The sequence below is a fragment of the Heterocephalus glaber genome, unplaced genomic scaffold (assembly GCF_053883595.1).
Source record: "Heterocephalus glaber isolate CG9 unplaced genomic scaffold, H.glaber_assembly_v1.0 deba00001060, whole genome shotgun sequence".
NCBI classification, from domain to species: domain Eukaryota; kingdom Metazoa; phylum Chordata; class Mammalia; order Rodentia; family Bathyergidae; genus Heterocephalus; species Heterocephalus glaber.
In genome coordinates this window covers 206,121-226,666 of record NW_028258185.1, presented here as the reverse complement: position 1 = coordinate 226,666, position 20,546 = coordinate 206,121, and the positions used below count along the sequence as shown (strand labels likewise).

General features: G+C 43.3%; 1 protein-coding gene across 3 annotated transcripts in view; it reads left to right on the top strand.

Annotated features, from left to right (window-relative positions):
* The window catches only part of Nckap1l (NCK associated protein 1 like), a 67,002-nt gene extending 51,027 nt beyond the window's left edge, over nt 1–15,975 (top strand). For all 3 annotated transcript variants that reach the window (XM_021250584.2, XM_004872808.3, XM_021250585.2), the window contains exons 26-31: nt 73–153; nt 2,862–2,955; nt 3,815–3,931; nt 4,729–4,838; nt 10,048–10,137; nt 14,479–15,975. In XM_021250584.2, coding sequence (XP_021106243.2) covers nt 73–153; nt 2,862–2,955; nt 3,815–3,931; nt 4,729–4,838; nt 10,048–10,137; nt 14,479–14,610 — 624 coding nt within the window. In that variant the 3' untranslated portion in view covers nt 14,611–15,975. The remainder of the gene's footprint in view (nt 1–72; nt 154–2,861; nt 2,956–3,814; nt 3,932–4,728; nt 4,839–10,047; nt 10,138–14,478) is intronic.
* Nucleotides 15,976–20,546: the final 4,571 nt, after the last annotated feature.

Sequence of the window (20,546 nt, the reverse complement as noted above, 5' to 3'; positions counted from 1 at the left end):
TTTGTTTCCACCTGTTTTTAGAGATGTTGGCTTCTGTGCTGTGTCCTGTTCACTCATCTTCTTTTCTTCCAGGTTTTCTCCTCTCACTGCCCGTTTCTCATGAGTCCCATTGAGTGCCTGAAGGAGTTTGTCACTCCAGACACAGACATCAAGGTAGGGGTGAACAGTGGAACCCAGCCAGGAGGCTTTTGCTGTGGGGAGAGGATGTAGCTGGGATCTTGTAAGGGAGAGAGTAGTCTAAAGAACACTGCAGGGATAAGGGCCTGGATTCAAACAGGAAAACTAGTTGGGAGTGCTTTTTAGGGGAGAGACAGGGCAGAGTTGGGGAGACCTGGGGGTGCAGAAAGAAGTGGGAGCCCTGTGGGAATCAGAGAAATATTCTGAAGGGAAAGGGGTGAGATCTAGGATGGTGGATCTAGGATAAGTTTTCACTTGAAATGAGCAATATGCAGATTAGATACCGAGCTTGGACAATTTGTAAGATTTGGTTCTTTGATTCATATCTGCCCTCCCTGCCTTCAGAGTTTTCTTTTTTTTTCCTGGCCTTTTTTCCCTCCCAGTTCTTAAACTTTCTCCCCACTCCCTGCCCCATGTCTGTGTCACCTGTCTCAGGTCCCCCCCAACAGAGGAAGAAGGGCTTCTTTAGACACATGAATTAAATGTCCATTCCCCACCCTATTCCACCCTGTCCCAGTCAGCCTGTCTTTTGAGTCATCTAGAGTAAATGAATGTGTCATGCAGGAAATGCAGTTGAAGCCTGGGGACAATGTCCTTCCAACACAAAGAAGAGGCTACTTCTCTTATAATTGATCCTTTTAAAGGAAAGAGTTCAGATACAAGGGAACTGGTGAGCAGGAAGAATTAAAATTGGATGTTAAGAAAAATGTACTTACTTTGGGATCAGAAAAGTTATGAACTTTCCCCTCTGTCTTTCTGAAATCACCTGGGGGTCACCTGGCCATGAGGGCAGCGAGGGGCAATGCCTCACCGCTAGGCTGCTCCTCCTGAATGCTCTTTGCTTTTGCACTGAGCCTGGGTTTCTGGCAGCTGCTGCTGTTGGGGCTGACTGCTCCAGCTGTCAAGAGCTTGTCTACCTGGCATCTGTTTGGCAGCTCGGACCTTTAGGCTCTGCTTGCCTGTGAAAATCAGCAGGTAGGGGCAGAGAAGGGGATTACCCGTCCATCAGGGCTTCTGTTACAGCTTCAGAGGCCTGATAAGATTAGAAGAGAAAAATGAGACCCCAGTCAACATTCTTTTCTTCCTCTAGGAAACCACAGATCACTGATCTGCTTGACCATGGCTGTGACAAACAGGGTCATCTGGGTCATAGGGGATTTAAATAAAGGGCAGAGCAGAAGATGGCTGAGATTTGGCTTCAGTGTCAGTTCTGTGGGCAAAGTGTGTGTATATTATAATGTCTGTGGGGATTTTGGCATAAAGATGTGTTACATAGTTGTCCACTATTGAAACAATTATTCTGGTTATTTCAGGACACTTTAAAAGTATTTTTTTCTTAAACCCCAAAAGGAGTTTAAGTACTTGGTGTGGGAGTAGGGGGTGGGTCCTGTGTCTTGGGAACTTGATTCTAAGTACAATGAATGATTCAGGTATCAATCAATCAATCTTTATTTAATGCCTTCTATGTGCTTAACACGGTGTTGAACTGCTAGAGAGGTTAAAGAAAAAGCACAGTTCCTGGCTCTAAGGTAAAGGAAGAGGAGGAAAAGGTGTCATGTGTGCTGTTAGTCACTAGGCCAGGTGCTTTACTCCCATGGTCTAATTTAATCTTCACAACAATTCTGTGAGGTAAGTAGTAGTATTCCGGTTTTATGGATGAGAAAACTGAGGCTCAAAGTGGTTGAGTAACTTTTAGCCAAACCTTTGTTTTTCTTTTTTTTTTTTTTTTTATATCGGGGATCAAACTCAAGACCTTGTGCTTGTGAGGGAGGCATGGTGCCACTAAGCTAAATCCCCAGCCCTAAAGTTACATTTTTAGTAAGCAGTATTGCTAAGATTTGAGCCCAGATCTCTCCCTCTCTACCAATCTGCCTTCACTTTTTACTATGCCGGGAGTTTAAGCATTTTAGTCCATTTGGTGAGATAAGTCATGTGTGTCCCCTTCTCTCTGAAGAGATAACAAATACCAGGTGCTGTGTGTGACTCATGCTAGGTCAGTAGTACCAATTTGGGTTGGAATAGAAGGGTTCAGGCCTAAGCAGCCAGAGAGCACTTCACAGATGAGATGAAATTTGGGTTAAGGAAAAGGGCTGCTGTCTCATGCAGGTATAAGTAGAGGAAAGGAAGGGATAGTACAGCAAGGGATGGATGAACTGAAGTATGAAAGAAAGAAAGTTGTATTTAGGGACAGTAGATAAATTACCCTGGCTGCATTGACTGAATAAAGCACTTAGAGAAATAAGGTTGAAAAGTAAATTTGTACTGTGGCATGTCCTGAATGCCATTCTAAAGAATGTGGTTTTTTGTTTTTTCCTCCTGCAGGCTAGGAAGAGCTATAAAAGGAATATCTAGAAAAATTGATAACACACCAAAAGTTTAAAATTTTTGATCCAAAAATTGCATATAGAGGCAAATGCCTACAATACCAGCATTCTGGGAGGCTGAGGCAGGAGGTTTGCAAGTTTGAACCCAGCCTGGGGAACTTAAGAGACTTAGCAAGACCCTACCTCAAAATAAAAATTTAAAAAGGGGGTTGGGAATATAGCTCACTGTGAAGAATCTGGGTTTAATCCCCAGTATTGGGGGAAAAATTTTGGTGATCCTTGAATCCTGCTGCTTATAGCTTCTGGTAAGCACTTTTCTCCTGGGATTCCTCTCAAGAATGCTGTTTCCTTTTCTGCCAGGTAACCCTGAGTGTCTTTGAGCTGGCATCTGCTGCAGGGGTGGGCTGTGACATTGACCCAGCTCTGGTGGCTGCCATTGCCAATCTGAAAGCTGGTAAGACAGGGGCAAGGGAGTAAGGAGGGCTTGTGCCCTACTTTTGGGTGGGAAATGTCAATGTAATTATGAATTTGGAGGATATAAGCTGGGAGGTAGGAAAGATTTAAAGTATAGACCCTAACCTCCAGAAAATACTTACATAGACGACTGAGGTCCCTCCTCAGGTTCCAACCAGTTGATCTACCAGTCAGCTAAATAGTTCTCAGTGAGTCTGTTTGATGCTCAGCAAGTTCTCAAAGGTATATATAATTGGGCTGGGGAGATGATATTAATCCAAATGAATCAATGAGAGAACACTTCAAAATAGTATATGATTTCATGCTAAGTTGTGTGGTATAGTATCTAAGTTCCCCACGGTGATCTTGTGCTCTTCCCTCCCACATAATCACTTTGACACTATCCACTCCTTCTCTGATCTCGTGCTTGTCTCTTATATTTCCCATGACACAGTTCCTATGATTAGCATGTTCGTACTTAACATACCCAGAAGAGAATACAACTGAGGGACTGGCATTAAGCCCTTTCAAAATTACAAGACACACCCCTTTCCTTCTGTCTTGGTTGGTGAGACTCTTTGCTCACCTTTTTGCTTCTCTAGCCCTTCAGGCCTCTGACAGATGTCTTAGAGCCCTTGGCTAAGAGTCCTGCCTTTCGCAAGGGAGGCCTCCAAGACTCAGGCTGTCCCTATATGTGGATGCCAGTCTTGTCTCCTTCAGTAATAATAATTTGCCTGCAGTGCTTGATAAAGTGTGTCCATCAATATTTTCTCGTGTGAACATAATTCTGTACAATGGGATTCCTGCGAAGACAACCTGTTTGCTGACCTTTGTCACTTCTCTTTTTTCCCTCTCACCAGATAACTCATCCCCTGAAGAGGAATACAAGCTGGCCTGTCTGCTCTTGATCTTTCTTGCTGTTTCCCTCCCTCTCCTTGCCACTGACCCTTCTTCTTTCTATAGCATTGAGAAAGACGGTAAGTAAGGAGGAGCTTTGAGGACCAGTGCTGTCTAAGTTAGTGTCCTGGAGTGGAGTTGAGACAAATGAGACACAGACACTTACCTGAAATATACAGAGTTCTGATTCAGGTGTAAATTTCTGTTTCAAAAAGCACCTGAGCGGGCTAGGGATTTAGCTCAGTGGTTCTACCACCTGCCTCGCAAGCGCAAGGTCTCCCTATATATTTTTGATTGTCATCTCTTCCTCTTAGGTTGTTCTCTTTTGAAAGATGTAGTGACCTTCATTATCTCTCTTAATTAGTCTGGTTTGAAATCCAGCTTGTCAGCAAATAGTATAACTACTCCTGCTTTTTTTTCAGGTTCCTGTTGCATGGAGTATTGTTTTCCACCCTTTGATTTTCAGTCTATGAGTTTCTTTTTGAATTAAGTGTGTGAGTTCGATCCCTGGTACCAAAAACAAAAAACAAAAAGCACCTGAGCTGGGGGTGTCTGCACATGCCTGTAATCCCAGCACTCTAGAGGCTGAGGCAGAAGAATCATGAATTTGAGGCCATCCTGGGTTATTTAACAGACTCTGTCTCAAACAACAACACAAAAAACAAAAAGCACTCAGGAGTGAACAATGAAATTTTATTCTAGTCAAATAAATGTCAGACTATCCTTCCTCTAACCCCCAACTGTCTTTTAGTCCTTTTGGTGTCATATAGGAGAGGCCCAGATTGAAAATATGAGAAATTACCACTTGAGGTCAGGCTGGGGTGGCTCACTTTGTCATTTCCTTTGTGTCACTGCCTCTCTATCCATAATAACCTAGGTTATAACAACAACATCCACTGCTTGACCAAGGCCATCATCCAGGTGTCTGCTGCTCTTTTCACGCTCTACAACAAGAACATTGAAACTCACCTCAAGGAGTTTCTGGTGGTAAGTAGTTCTAGGTTGTAAGGAATGGGAGATTATCAAGGGGTAGAATTTGTTTGAAGTTCATAGATAGTTATTGGTAAACAGGCTTTCGAGTCTAACTTCCTACCTGATTCATTCAGGAAATAGTGAAAGGCTACTATTGAAAAGGCAGGAGTTTGTTCTAAATTCCCCCAACAGGTGGAGGATACTAGGAAAGATTTCTGGACAGAGTAAGATAATCTGAATTCTACCACTACAAAGTTGTGTGACTTCTAAAGACCAACACTTGTGGAGTCTTAGTTTTCTTACCTATAAATCAGGGAGATTATACTGAACCTATGACCCAGTACCTTGGTCCATAAGGACATCCTTGGGCGCTTGTTAAAATAAAGGTTTCTGATCTTTACCCCAGAACTACTGAATTGGAACATTCTAGGTTGAGGCCAGGCATCTGTGTTGCTGATTTGATTTCCATGAGATCAAATGCACATTAAAGTTGTAGAAATGCTATTTTATAGTCTATACGTCCCTTTCTAACTCTGTACTGACAAGCTATCAATGACTGGTTTTCAGACTTTATTGTAAGTCAGAATCACCTGAAGAATTTGCATTTCTTTACATTTTCCCTGGCTAATGTTGCTGTTCTTTGTTTTGGGTTCTTACTTTGAGAACCATTGTTCTAGATTTCTAGGGATTGGAGTTTACAGTCAGGCAGTGAATTCTACGGTAGGTCATGTTCAGTTTGTTTGAAAAACTGCTTAAGAAATGTTTTTAGCCAAAGTTTGACTCCCTGTAACTATCACTATTGATCTTAGTTTTGCCTCTGGAAAAACACAAAATAAATAATCTCCTTCCTTAGTTGAAAGAGACTCTAGAGTTTCTCATGCTAAATCTTCCTTAGAGGATTCCTATCCACACACTTCTGATATATGGTTCATTGTCTGCTTGCTTGCTTGAGCATTCTCAGTAATAGGGAGCTTCTTTCACCACACATGGTCTTTTTTTGGGGGGGTTTCGGGGATCGAACTCAGGACCTTGTGCTTGTGAGGCAGGTGGTAGAACCACTGAGCTAAATCCCTGGCCTATGCATAGTCTTAATTTCAGAACTAGTGGTGCACTTTTCTCTTTCCAGAAGGAAATAGTGACCTCATTGTTCTTTCAGGAATTATGTCTTTGTCCTGAGAAGTACATGTCAGAGGCCCTAGATTGGTTAGAGGGTCTTTGTTTAAGCTGGGACAGCCAACCAGACAAAATGGGCTCTGAGCATCTTACATGTAAAGAGGATTCATATCAGATCTCCAAGATGGGAAGAGAAGGGAATTTTCTCCCCTCCTTTTCCCTTTTCACCTATTTGTTTGCTAAATGCAGGTAGCCTGGGCCTGGGATGTGACTCAGTTCTTCCTCCCTCTTTGATCTGTTGGGGGCCTGGAGGTAAATGGAGATGACAGCCACTTGGGAGTTGACGGGAGGAGAATACCAAGAGCACTGGGTCTGAATCAGAGGCTCTGCTCTGGCTCAGCTGTAAACAGCCTGATGACAGAGGTGTCTGGAGCCTGCCTTGGAAGAGACATTAATCTCTGGGCACACAGCAACATCAGCCTTTATTCTAGGTTCTTCACTTGCCTTTGCCCCATTACCTCCAGCCCCCTCAGCAAGCTCCTGCTGTCTTCACAGGCAGGCCAAGGGAATCCAGGCTGTTTTATAGGCCACTTGTGCCTCTGAAACCTAGGGGACTTGCCACTCTTCCACCCTGAGCCCTCAGGACATCCCAGCACTCCCCCCCCCCTTAACTTTATTGGTACATTTTAGGTATAAAATACAGTGACATTCATCATTGGGATCTTGTACCATTACATGAGTCTCTTGGTTCTTATTCCCCCCCCCCGCCCCTCCCTTCACCCCCTCCACCTTCCCTATTTGCAAAGACCTTGTTTCCATTTTTTTCCTCTTCTCATATTTTTTCCTTTCCCTTTTTTCCCTTCCCCTACCCCTCCCAATTCCCCTGCTCTTTTAGATCTTTTCTTCCTGTTACACAATATCAGTTATACATTTTTAAAATTACAATATCAAGATCTAGGAGACATTACCACAGATTTTACAGAATTTAAAAGGATATAGAAAGCATATTACAAAAATCTTTTTTGAAATAAATTTGACAACTTCTAAGAAGTAACTTAGAAGACAAATTAATGAAACTAACTCTGGAGGAAATATAAAATTTGAATACCACCTATTAAAGTATATTCCTAGCTTGAAAACCTGCCTATATGACAACAGCAGGCTCATAAACATTTTAACTGATAAATTATATCAAACAATTAAAGCAGAAAAAAGAAGGAACACTTCTCCCCTCATTTTAGGAACTCAACACTGTGCTCATCCTAAAACTGGATAAAGATAATAGAAAAAAAAAGTATGAACATAGATAGAAATTTCTTTAACAAAACAAACTCTTAGAAGTCAGATCTGGCAGTATGTAGAAAGTGATTTTTTTATAGGGATGGCAGTGTTGGTTCAGCATTGGAAGATCCACCCCCAAAAGTAATCATTTTAACAGAGGAAAGGAGAAAGCCATATGATCCTGTCAGTAGTTGGAGAAAGAGTATTGGACTAAATTCTACAGCTGTTCATGGTAAAAGCTATCAGGAGACTAGAAGTAGAACAGAACCTTCTCAACAGATCAAAGACATGTACTCCATACTTCCAACAAAAACTCCTTCTATGAATGGGGATGATACAATGCTTTCTCTCTAAACTGGGGAACAAGGGCATATATGCCTACTCCTCATCTGTCCATTAGACTTTGAAACAAAGGTCTAAACCAAAATAGTCTGGCAGTAAAATGACACAACTAGGATAGGATTGGCATTGCAGAAGCAAAATCTTTATATGTAGATGAAATGATCATCTACAGAGAAAATACTAAGAAATCTCTAGGAGCCCCTAGAACTTGTACTTGGATTTAGCAGGATTAGAAAACACCAAGGTATATATAAAAATTCAGGTCTGTGTATACTTGCTATAAATGAAGAACTGGATATTGAAATTTAAAAGTTATGTAGGAGTACAAAGGACCCAGAAAAGCCAAAAACAAAAACAAAAACAGTGTTGGAAGACATTTAGCACCCAATTTTAAGACTTCTTCTAAAGCTACAGTAATCAAGGCAGTGTTGGTGTAAGGAAAGACATATAGCTCATTTGAATAAAACAGAGAATCTAGAAATAGAACCACACATATATGGTCCACTGAGTTTTGAAAGATTATTTAACATTAGCATTTTATAGAATATAAACTCAATTCAAGAGCCGAGGAAGAGATAGTGTCTTCAGCAAATGGCACTAGAACACCTGGTATCCATATATAAAAAATGAACCTCAACCCTTTTTTTCCATACATGAAAATAACTTGAAGGGATCTATGAACCTAAATAAGAAAGCCTAAAAGTATGAAACTTTAAGAAGAAATTATAAAGGAAAATATTTATGAATTCAGGGTAGGCAAGAACTACTTAGGATACAAAAACCATGATGTATAAAAGAAAAAAAAATTGATAAATGAGATTCCATCAAAATTTAGAACTTTAAATGACATCATTAAAATGAAAAGTAGTCCTTAAACAGATCATATTTACAATGCATATAACCTATGAGCAGAATATATAAAGAATTCTTAGAGCTCATTAATAGATAACCCAATTAAAATGTAGACATAAGAAGATGATAAAGAGCCAGTATAGCACAAGGAATGGTGTGGAATTCTAGAATCAGAAAAATACTAATCAGTACAATAATAAGATTGAATTATACACTCATTAGGGAGATGAAGTCAAAATTTTAAAAGCCTTGTCATGACTTTTTCTTTTTGTTGGATTCTCCCCCTTTGCGTTTAATTTGTCACGCCCAATGGATTCATTCTGCTGGGTTTCCTGGGGTTGTGATCCTCATTGTCTTTTCCTAGGGTATTGTCTAAAAGTTTTTGGAGTGCCGGTTTGGTATTCATGAAGTTCCTGAGGTGCTCTTTATCATGAAAGTATCTTATTTCTCCATCAATTTTGAAAGATAGTTTTGCAGGGTACATCAATCTGGGTTGGAGGCTGTTTTCCTTTAGGGCTTGAAATACATCACTCCAAGCTCTTCTTGCCTTGAGGGTTTGCATTGAGAAGTCTGCTGTGATTCTGATGGGCTTTCCTTTGTATGTGATTTGTTTCTTTTCTCTCATTGCTTGTAGAAATTTATTCTTCTGTTGGATTTCTGGAATTCTAACTATTATATGCCTATGTCTAGATTTTTTTTGATTAAGGCTAGCTGGAGTCGTATATGCCTCACTTATCTGTATGTCGAGTTCTTTCCCCATGCTTGGGAAGTTTTCTGCCATCACTTCTGTGAAGAGTTTTTTTATGTCATCTGCACTCTCTCCTCTTTCTTCCTTGACTCCAATCAGTCTTATGTTATTCTTCTTTGCATCGTCTAGCAGCTGCTGGATTGATTTCTCATGTTCCCTTACAATTTTAAAGCAATTTTTCTTTTCTTCCTCACTAATTGCAATCTTATCTTCTATATGTGAAATTCTATCCTCACATTGGTTCATTCTGCTGTGCAGACTTTCGATGGAGTTTTTAATCTCTTGGAAATCTGTTTGTATCTGTTTTATGGATTCCATTTGTTTCCTATGTTGGGATTCCATCATGTTCCTCAGATCCTCTATTTTTTTATCTGTGTCCTCTCTAGATTTATTAATCATGTCATGCACCATGAGCACAATCTTTGCTGTTATCTGAGTAATTATTTCTGATTTCATTTTTCCCAGATCCTCTTTTGTTGCCAGTTCAGAGAGTCCAGGTGGTTGAGTATCAGAGTGTTCCATCTCGTTTTCCTTTGGGGTTGCTGTAGGTGATCTGGAAGTCTGTTTTTGAGGCTTGTTTATGTGTCTTCTCATTTCCACAGCAGGGGGGCGGGGCTGCTTCTGGCCCCCACACAGCTCACCTTCTCTGCCCTAGGAGCTTGGGATGGCAGTGGGGGAGCTTCCTTCAGGGTTCTGGGACTGGCTGAGCTTCACTGCCCTAGGAGCCTGGGATGGAGGCGGGGAGCTTCCTTCCGGTTGCTGGGACGGCTGAGCTTCACTCATCCCAGCACTTCTTAACTCCCCCTTGATCTTTTCTTAACTTGTTATAGCCTAAGGCTGTCCTACTGTGACCTCCATAAAATCTGCTTTACAATTCTGTCTTTACAGGTGGCCTCTGTCAGCCTCTTGCAGCTGGGCCAGGAGACTGACAAGCTTAAAACCAGAAATCGAGAATCCATTTCTCTGCTCATGCGCTTGGTATGTATCTTGTTTAAGCTTGCCTGGGAAAAGAGAGGAAAGGCTGGAGGGAGACTTCCTTTTTTAGGGTCTTTGGGTCCCTGCCATTATCATCACCTAAAAGCATTAATAAAATTAAATTGTGCCTGACCCACTGGGTTTGTCCTCACATTCTAGTATATATTCTAGATGTCCTATAATCCCAGAGTGGAGTTTCAAGCACTCCTCTGCAAGACAGGGCCTTCTTGGCCTCTCGATGCCTGGATGCTTTTTCCTGCAATGGTCCTGAATCTGACCTCATGGGGTAGTGTTCCTTATTGAAAACTCCCTGTCTAGCATGCATTTGTTTTTAGTTGATAACTTCCAACTAGTATATTTCTTGTCTTTAAGGGTACTATGAAGAGTGTACTGGGTAGTGGAGTGTGGAACTGAAGGGGTTTGGGAGTGGGTCCACAAGAGAAGGGATTTCAGCTATTGAGGCAGAGAGGCTGGTGAGCCATGAATCAGGAAGTTTCTGCTTTGTCTTCTTCTTGTATCCCAAGCTGTGGGCTTGCCTTTCTCTGGCAGAAAGTTCTGGGAACTCTGACTCAGTTGATTTAAAAAAATATTTTTCCTCATGACCCTTTTCAACATGCTTATTCATTCTTTTGGTCTAAAAGTCTGATTCTCCAAGTTGGTTCCACACTTAGATATGGACAGGAGAGGCTCTCCTGCTCCTAGCCTGTGTTTTAGAGGCCCTCATCTGGTCTATGGGGACAGAATTTTCCCACTAGAAGCCTGTGACCCACCTGAAAGTTCAAAATGATACAGGAAAAATATCAGAAATGAAATATGAAATATTATAACTCCCAACTTATTAGCTGTCTGATACGCAGATCTCATGTTCTCTAAAAATAGAAGAATGAATTCTAGAACAACAGAGGTTAAGAATAGGAAGATATTTATTGATAGGATAGCTCTTGAGAGGAGGGGTCCCGAGTGGGTAGCCAGGGACCCCACTTTACAGGGGAGTTTTATGGAGTGAAACCCAAGTAGGTACGAAGGGGCCACAGTCATGATTAACTAATAAGGTTATAAGTACAGTCACTTAGGTAATAGTGGTCCAGTTGGGAAACAAGTCACGAAACAAGTGTGGATGGAAAGAACAAAGACCTCTCCTAGGAAATGGTAGGTCCAGAGGTCTCTGGTCACCCACTGTGGTGGTTGATGTCTATCTAGATTTCATTAGGCCCAATGTTTGTCCTTTGAGGAAGTATGCAGGTCTGGTCATTTTGTCTTTATCTTGAGGCCCTGTCTCCAACAGAAGTGTCTCTGGCAACAGTTGTGATGTGTTTCACCTTTGTCCTGACTCTTCTGAGGGCCTAAGCCCTATCTGACTGCCTATAATATTTCTACCTAACTCAGCTGCCTATAATAACACTAAAGGTATCTGGGACCCCAGAATTCTCTAGCCCTGTGTAGGGCCTTTGGTGGAACTTCTCTTCAAGTCCATCTCCTGAGGGAGACTGTGGATATATCCATAGTGCCTAAGAAATATGAGGCTGGAGTTTAGATATAGAGGCAGGGAAGGCGATGTGTATATAAAATCCCTCACACTGGTATGAGAAATTGGGAAGAAGAGGCAAGAAACTGATCCTCTCCTTTTTTTTAACCCTGTTCTGGGACAGAACTCTGAGGAGTCTAAGGATTCCTAATTCATGCTCAGATTTCCATGAAATTACAAAGGTATATTGTGAAAGTTGAAAGAGCATAATAGTTTGTTAGTTTAATTTGCTTCTTAGACATTTGTTGTGTGGGTCTCCATTTGTACTCTTGGCCTGGGTCCCCAAATGTAGGGGCAGACTCTTTTCTGGTCCCTTCCTTAAATATTCAGGCTTTGGGGCATGGTGGTGCACATCTGTAATCGTAGCACTTGGGAGGCTTAGGCAGGAGGATTGCTGTAAGTTCAAGGCCAGCCTGAACTATATTACAAGACTCTGTCTCAAAAACAAGAATAATAAAACTTTAAAAAAAATATTCAAGTCCTAAGAGGTAACTCTGTCTCAGTTTCTCTATCTCGAAAAGGCCTGGGCTGATTACGGATTATGATGGAGAAGAGAATGGGTAGGAAGGTGTGTGTGTGTGTGTGTGTGTGTGTGTGTGTGTGTGTGTGTGTGTGTGTGTGTGTGTGTTGCATGTGTGTGCTGGGGGAGAGGGGCAGAAGAGGCAAATGAGGGAAGAGGGAGGGCAAAGGTTAGATGTGGACTTGGTGGACCACCATGTCTGGAGCAGCATGGTTTCTTGTGCAAAAAAGTGGATAACAATCCTTATGACAGAGTGGTTAGAATTCATGAGATAATATATGTGAGCCTAGTACACAGTACCAACAACAGAAGTAGCTCTCTCTGCTGTTCATTTTTGTTTCTGGGTGATTTGGGCATCCCTCTTTATTTCTTCTGGTGGTTTTCACCTCCATAAGGTTGGAGGTGATTCACAGTTGCCACTCATTCCCACTCCTCTGCCTTGACCTCTACTCCAACCCCTGCCCCAAAGAGTGAGAAGTGCTTGTCTCTTGGGTCCTCCCAGTAAGGCTGACAGAATGGTGGAGCAGAGCTAGGACTAGGCTCTTTTTGTGCTGGAGGTGGAGGTTGGAGGGACTAGATGCTGCAAAGCAATTTAAATGCAAATGTTTTGACAGAGAAATTGGAAATGACTGGAGGGAACAGAGCTGTATTCTGAGTTAAAAGGCTACTTATGTAGCCCTAAATTCTGACCAGCACTTCTCTCCCTGGAGTCTTTCTGTTTGCTATCAAATCTGGGGAGTGTCCACCCAGTGTTGCTAGTCTGTTCCTGGCATAGATTTCTTGGGAGAAAGCAATGCCTCTCTCATACAGCATCATGGAATCGTCAATGTCAGAGCCAGAGCAGATCCTGGTAATTAGTCCATTTCTTACAATTCATAGGTGAAGAAACTGAGAAAGAAACTCTAAAACACATGGGCAGATTTGGGAATAGAAACTAAATTTTTGGTCCTCCACCACCATAAACACCTGTCAGTTAGGAGCCCTGTTATTTTCTTTCGCTTTGTGGAGACTAGGAAGTCATGGGCCAGTGGATGCTTCTTGAAGTCATCACTCATTTCCAGGTACCTGAGGGTAGTACAGTATCTGGAGAAGAGGGTTCATCTTTTACTTGGTCTAGGTTTGGAAATCTTGTCAAGCAAGGAATTCTTTCTGCTGTCAACCTGGATCAGGGCTGCAATTTTGTCAGCAGATTTTCTTGCCTTTGGCTTGCAGGGTCTGCTCTTCTGAGGCTGCTGTGTGTACTGCACATATTGCAGGTATTTGAGAACAGCAAAATCTTACAAATTGTAAAACTTTAAAGGGAAAGAGAAAGAGAGAGAGAGAACGTGTTTAGGTATGGTAGGTTTTCTTAGTGGATTTTCAGAACTTGAAATAGCACATATATTGGGGAGGGGCCATATGTGGGGTCTACCAGCTGTATGGTATGGGACACACCTCACCAGAGCATGATTTCAGTCCCTGTAACCTATTGGATGAGGAGGATAATGAAGGAAATACACCTGATTCTCCCCCAGGGATGGAGACCCTCCAGTCTGATGTTGGGTTGTGCTGCTCTGTGGAACATCCCCCTCTGCTCACCCCCAGCCCTGCCCTCATCCTTAGTCTTATCCAGGCATCCTGATCTATCTTCCTGCTTGGCTGTGGGGGCTGCTAGGATTACCACAGCACACAGGCTTGTAATTAAACTAATTAATCATGCCTGCTCCTTTATGTAGCATCCTTACTGTTCCCCAAGCACTGTAGTAAGAGAGAGAGGAGACTAAAGCCCAGCACAAGAGGACCCATGTGGATTCCAGACCCCTCTTGCTTGGCTTGCAGTGACAATTGTTTCTCTTGCTGCAGAGCTTTGTAATTAGCACTTTTATCCATCTTTACCAGCGTCTGATCTGTGCTGCCCACTCACATAGGATTTAATATCTTGGAGAGAATGTTTCTCTCTCTCTCTCTGTCTCTCTCTCTGTCTCTCTCTCCCCCTCTTTCCCTCTCTCTCCATCTCTCCCTCTCTCCCTCCCTCCCCCTCCCTCTTTTGCCCCTAGAAAAGTTTTTTTTCCCCCTCCCTTCTGCTTCTGTGCCCTTCATATTTACTCTGATGAAGGGGATATGGATGATTCTAAGGGAACTGAGAAGGCATTGCTGCCCTCCTGGAGCCAAACCAAGTGAGAGAGGAAGGGCAAAATGATTTGGAACCCTGTTCACTTGTAACTCTAAGGCCACAGAAGGTCTGGGAATCACATGAAGAACAGTGTCACAGATGTATATCCTACCAGAGGTGCTCATCTCTTGGACCTGTCTCTTCCAGGTGGTGGAGGAGTCATCCTTCCTGACTCTGGACATGCTGGAGTCCTGTTTCCCTTATGTCCTGCTTCGAAATGCCTATCGGGAGGTATCCCGGGCCTTCCACCTGAATCGAGTGCCTGCCAATACCTACTGAAAGGCCCTTTGCATCCATCAAAAGCCGTGTCAGAGTGGAAGCTGTGGTCATTTTCTCAAGGGGTGGGAGTGGGGTGGGGTCACTAGGGAGAGGGTTAGGAGCCAGAACTGATGAACAGGTGCATAGAGAAACAATCTAGGGCTGAGAAGTCATAGAGAAAGATGCAGGGCATGCTGGAGGCATGGAGGACAGTTTATGGACAGTTGGAGGACTGGGGCCACGTGTGTGAATTTTCTTTTTTTTTTTTGTACTGGGGATCGAACTCGGGTCCTTGCGCTTACGCAGCAGGTGGCAAAACCACTGAGCTAAATCCTCGGCCCGCGTGTGTGAATTTTTATCATGAAAAAACAAGCAACATATAAGTACATTTCCTATCTTCCAGTGACTAGAGCTTGAGCTCTGACAGGCATGGGCCCCTCCGACCTTCATCACTATTCTAGGATAACGCTAGCGGGCAGAGATGATCAATCATCATATTAAACCATAATGAGCTTATAATCCTCCCACTGGAGCTGCTATTGTCTCCTGCACATTCATTAGGACGATTATCTCCTCTCTTCCTTTCCCAAATGTGTTCAGCAAACATCCGACATGCTCCTACTGCAGAGGAGTAGAAAAGGGACCTCTCTTCTCTGTGGGCCTCTTCCTTTGCCTCTATTTGCCTGCTTTTCCCACTGGGATAGGGAGGAAGCACCCTCACTGCCCCAGTTGGAGTTTCACTGTCCCTCCCGCATTGTGGATAATGAGTAAATTTTCTGCTGCTCTCACCTGCCTGCTTTTTCTCTGATACCTCCACAGCCCAGAGGAGAGGGGTAGTCCAGGTTAATCCTAGGTCATGTGACAGCCAAGTGGACCAGACTCATGTGGGTTTTCCCTCCCCTATCCATTTGGGGACATTCTGCCTCCTATTTGGAGGAACTAACTTAACCCCAAATCCTCTTTTCAGCCTAGGTACAGTTGTTGCTCGAGGCAGGGATTTCTTTTCTAGATCTTAAATTTCACAGACCTCATTAGGTTGTAGGGCCCTGAGAGTTCGTATCCTTGAGGGAGTACAAGTTGTTTCAACTTAGCCCTTTTCTGCACTAATTAGAATTTCAAGTGTCACAGAGCCTGGGGCATTCAAGATAGCACTAAACTAGGTTTAGTGAACTCCATGGCAGGAAGCAGTGGCCCCATCCATCTCTGCTGCCAGAGACTACTGGAGCACCAGATCATGTACGTCACAGTCTGGAGTGGTTGGAATGGGCAAATATAATTGTCTAGTTGATTAATTAGAATCATGCCCATATTTTTATGATGAAAGGGAAGCAATTGTTGGCTGTCAGTAAAACCATCCTGCCTTTATTAAACCTACTTGATAGCTGCTTTGGGTTTTATGTGTGCTTGTTTTTATTTCTCCAGACCTGGGCTTAGTCAATACTTTCTTTACTTGGCACCCATAATCAACACACAAGTTTTTCTTAGCAGCAACTGTCTGCTGCTCTTTAGGAAAGAAGCAACAAAGAATCCTGCTTCATGCCTCAGCTAATTGTCCTTCCTTGGAAGGGCATTGGGAAGGACATTGCATTCTAAGGAGTGATTCAGTGTCAGGCCTACTGAGACTGAGTGCAACTGACGAATAAGAGAAGGCTCAGAAGGATCTAATCAATGATCCTACGTTCTTAATATCTCTGCTCATTTCTTCAGCTTGAATGGATAGAGACCCTTCCCCATTTTCATGGGGCATTACCTACCCGAATTCTCCCAGAGGACAGCAAGACAAGTTGATGCAAGGGCATGGAGGGTAAACACAGTACCCTTTTTAAATTAAAAATTTCATTGAGATAGTAAACCCATGTGCACTTGTAAGAAATAATACAGAAAGAGCCAATGTACCTTTATATAGTTTTCCTCAATGGTAACAGCTCACAAAACTATAGTACACTAGCACAACCAGGATATTGACATTGATATAATTCACTGATCTTATTCAGATGTCCCAGTTTTACTTACACTCGTTTCTCTCTGTGTGTGTATTTAGCTCTATAGAGCTTTGTCACATGTAGGTCTGTTCATCCGCCACCACAGTCAAGACTCTGGGCAGTTCGAGCATCACAGGGATCCTTCATGTTGCTATTTTATAATCACATCCACTTCCCTCCTGTAACCCCCTTTTCCAGCCCAACCTCTGGTACAACAGAGTTGTTCTCCATTTCTAAAATTTTGCATCTTGCCATATCTCTTTATAAACATGTAATTATACACCAATTTACGTACCAAGTGTACTTTTTCAATGCACTTTTGTATCCTTACAGCAATTCTGCAAGGTAGCCAGGGAGGCTTCCTAATTTCAGGTCAGGAAACAAATTCAACAGCATCAAATGACTTAATGAAAGTCCTATGTTTAGCAGTAGAACTACAATTGGGATCTAAGTCTGATGTTAGTCCTAGGCTTTCTTTCCTGACCAGACTGCTGCTTCATAAGGGAAGACTTAGAGCGCAGATCCCCAGTAGGAGGAGGTGAGGACACAGAGGACCACTTGAAACAAAGGGTGAGTGTCAAGGGGTGAAGGGACAGATAGGATAACAGAACCTATCAGGATTTCAGCAATTTGTTTCCCTGACCACTTTCTGATGTTTTACAACCTGGAGCACAGTCAGTGAGCTGGTTTTTGCTCCCAGATCCTCAGCTTGCTTTACATGGGCTCAAAAACAAGTGAGGAACAACAATCAGGAGAAATTCTGATTCTAATTGTTTTGTCTTGGAGGCAGACAGTAGGTTCTAGCCTCAGCATTTTCATTAGTGCAGTGTTTTCATTAAAGTCTCCATTAACTCATTTGTAGCAATGAGGTGGAATTATCCTTCCCACCAGGTCCAGGAGATGTGTGCCAGGTGTTCACTTTCCCTTGGGCAGGGGAGATCTTGCTGCTTCAGCTATGGTGTTGGATCTAGTGGGCAGGTGAGGAAGGCAGCCTCAAGGTGCAGAAGGTCAGAGGTGTGGCCAAGGAGACCTTGCCCTCTGGCACTTTGCCTTGCAGGAAGAAAAAAATTGTGGTTTGAGCAGCTGGACCCAAGAAGGAGGGAGATTCTGGCTAGGGATAAGGCTTCCTTAGCCTTAGGTCCTCATGCCAGGATCTGTTCTTTTCCAACAAAGTTTGATATTGAGAAGCTGGCACATGGTTGAAATGCACTCACGTTGTTGGGGGAAGAGTGTTCTTCCAGTCCTCCTCCCTACAGGTCCTCCTGCTTCTCCTGAGTACCTGTCATCAAAGGAGATGAAAATGAGTCCCCCTCAGCCCCCACACCTCATGAGTTGTCAAGTACTCTCCCTCCTACCTGCACAGGAAGCAGGAACAGCAGGCCAGGGTGCAGGTTGGGGAAGTCAGAAGTTAACTTGAGCTGAGTTTGCAGCACTGGTGAGATTGAAGAGCAGGCTTTTCTCTTGTCACTTTGGAAGGAGAGGATTGTGGGGCTACCCCTTTAAATAGCATTCCTGTAGGAGGCAGATCACTTCTATCCATCACCTGCTGCCAAAGCATCATTTTTGGTCTCTATCAAATTCAGAGCTTGTTAGAAAGAATCAAAGGGTTAGGGGAGTGAGGAGGCAGGGTTTCCAAGAGGTAGGGGGCACTTCAGAAGCTGGAAAGAAGAGAAATAGGTTGGGCAGAAGGAGTCTGGAAAAGGTGGAGGTGGGGGACAAGAGGAAAAGACAAGGAGAGAATAGCTGTCTTTTTAAGAGTCTATGAATGGAACAAGTACACTCTATTCTTATTTCTTTAGAGGTGTGGTAAAGCAGAAATGGGATTGGTTTGCAACAAGAGAACCAGGTTGAGGCTAAACACTAACACTGGTGATTAAAGAAAGCAAAAGAGCCACAGAGCAGAAAAGGCACAAGAAGGCTCAGACTTTGTCACTGTCTGTGGGACTATATACTTTTTGTGGGCTTGGTATTATCATTTATTAAGTGGAAGAGACTAGGCTAGACAGACCATAACTTCTCTTTTATAAATGCCTTTTTTTTTTTTTTTCCATCACTGGAGATCAAACCCAGAGCCTCACATATGCTAGGCAAGAGCTCTACTACTGACCTACATCTCTGGTCCAAATGACCCTTTTCTTAAAATGGTTTAGAATTTAGGGGCCTGGGAGGACAGATGAGCACTGTATTGACAGGAAATGATGAAAGATCACTTGAAATGTCTCCTGTCTCTTGTGTATCTCTTCTAGTTTAAATGCAGTACTTGCCTACATTGGGAAACTCCTTAGCTCTACTCTTAATTCTCTAATTAGAGCTTTTTTTTTTTAAAACAGAGTCTGGTATGTAGTTCAGGCTGGCTTTGAACTCATTATATAGCCCAGGCTGGCTTCAAACTCTCAATGATCCTCTTGCCTCAGCCTCCTGAGTGCTGAGACTACAGGTGTGCCCCACCACACCCAGCCTAATTAGAACTCTTAAATCCTAATGTGCAATCTTTTTCTAGTTTCCAGCTCATTCCCTTTTCAATTGATAAGGAAGGAGATTGCTCCCAAATTTTGAGAACTGGATTGTGTAGGAGTGTGATAGGGTCTTAGGTGCAGCTATTTCTTGGCCTGGTGAGGAGGGAACCTGGATATGTGCTGAAGTTAGATGGACAGAAGGGAAAGTCCCAGTAGCCTTTTCACTTTTCCTCCAACTTTGACTCTGCCATCTCCTGCCTCTGTACTTCCTGGAAGCTGCTTCTGGTGATATTTTTGCCAGATCCAAAGCACTGACCTGAACTAGCAATTCTTTTGTAAAGTTGAGAGTCAGTTGTGAGGGTCCCCTGATCCTGAATGAATCCAGGGTCCTCACATTGAGCTACATTCCCAGCACTTTTTATTTTGACACTGGGTCTCACTAAGTCGTTAAATTGCCCAGGTTGGGCTCAAACTTGTAATCCTCTTGCTTTAGCTTTCAGGAGTGCTGGGATTATGCACATGCACTACCCACCCGATTTCCATCCTTTTCGCCAGTTTACCATTTCCCTTCTGTTATTTTCTCCTCCTTCCCCTAGAAAAAGGGAGACTCCACCAGATATTTAGAAAAACAAAAACAAAAACAAAAAAACCCCCTTCTGTTCATCCCTTCTTCCAATTTCCAGAATTCTTAGAATTAAAATTCACATTTTGAGATCATGGATTAGGAGCCCTACGTTGAATCCAGTAATTAGTGAATACATCTCTGCTTTCTGTTTAGTTGGGAGTTTCCACCCTGCAGATGTAGGTGGTCATAAGGGGTGCACAATACTGAGAAAGAGCCCCAGGTAGGATGCACTTGGTTAGAAGAGGTTTTGCTAGGTCACCATCTTGTGTTCCAGTTCCATCCCCTCATTCCACGAATGTTTATTAAGCAGCTAGGCTATTTAGTGCTGGGCCTTTAGCCCTTAGATTTCCTTCTGAAGACAGATTAGGAGGAAATGAACTGGAATGGTGAAGGCAGGCTTGAAGGGAGCTATCAGGAATGATTTCTTGGCTGTGTGCAGTTATTAGGTAGTCAGGGAAGATGTGGGGCTGCTGCTTTAAACTTGGGAGAAATTCTGGTCATCACCCAGGCAGTGGTTAGAAGCACCTGGGGGCAGGCCTCAGGGACGGAGACAGATCAGGGAGATAAAGCTGAGGGGGCTGAGGGCAGATGTGAGATACCAGCACAGCTCGCAGCGGACCCTGAACTTTTCCCTTCCAAGACAGGAGCACCAGTGGAGTCTGGTCCGGCCGGGCTGTAATGGTAGGCAGCTTCCCTAACCCGTGTAATGGGCTCCTCCCCTCCCCTCCCTCACACACTGGACACACAGGCAGCTGGGGCACACGTGGATGCACGAAACCGCATTTGCACATACAAACTCCAGCACACACGGGGGGGGGGCCGCCCCCACCGCAGTCCGCCCGCCGCCCGTCGCCCGCGCCGCTCTGGGTAAACACGCACTCCAGCGCTCGCGCG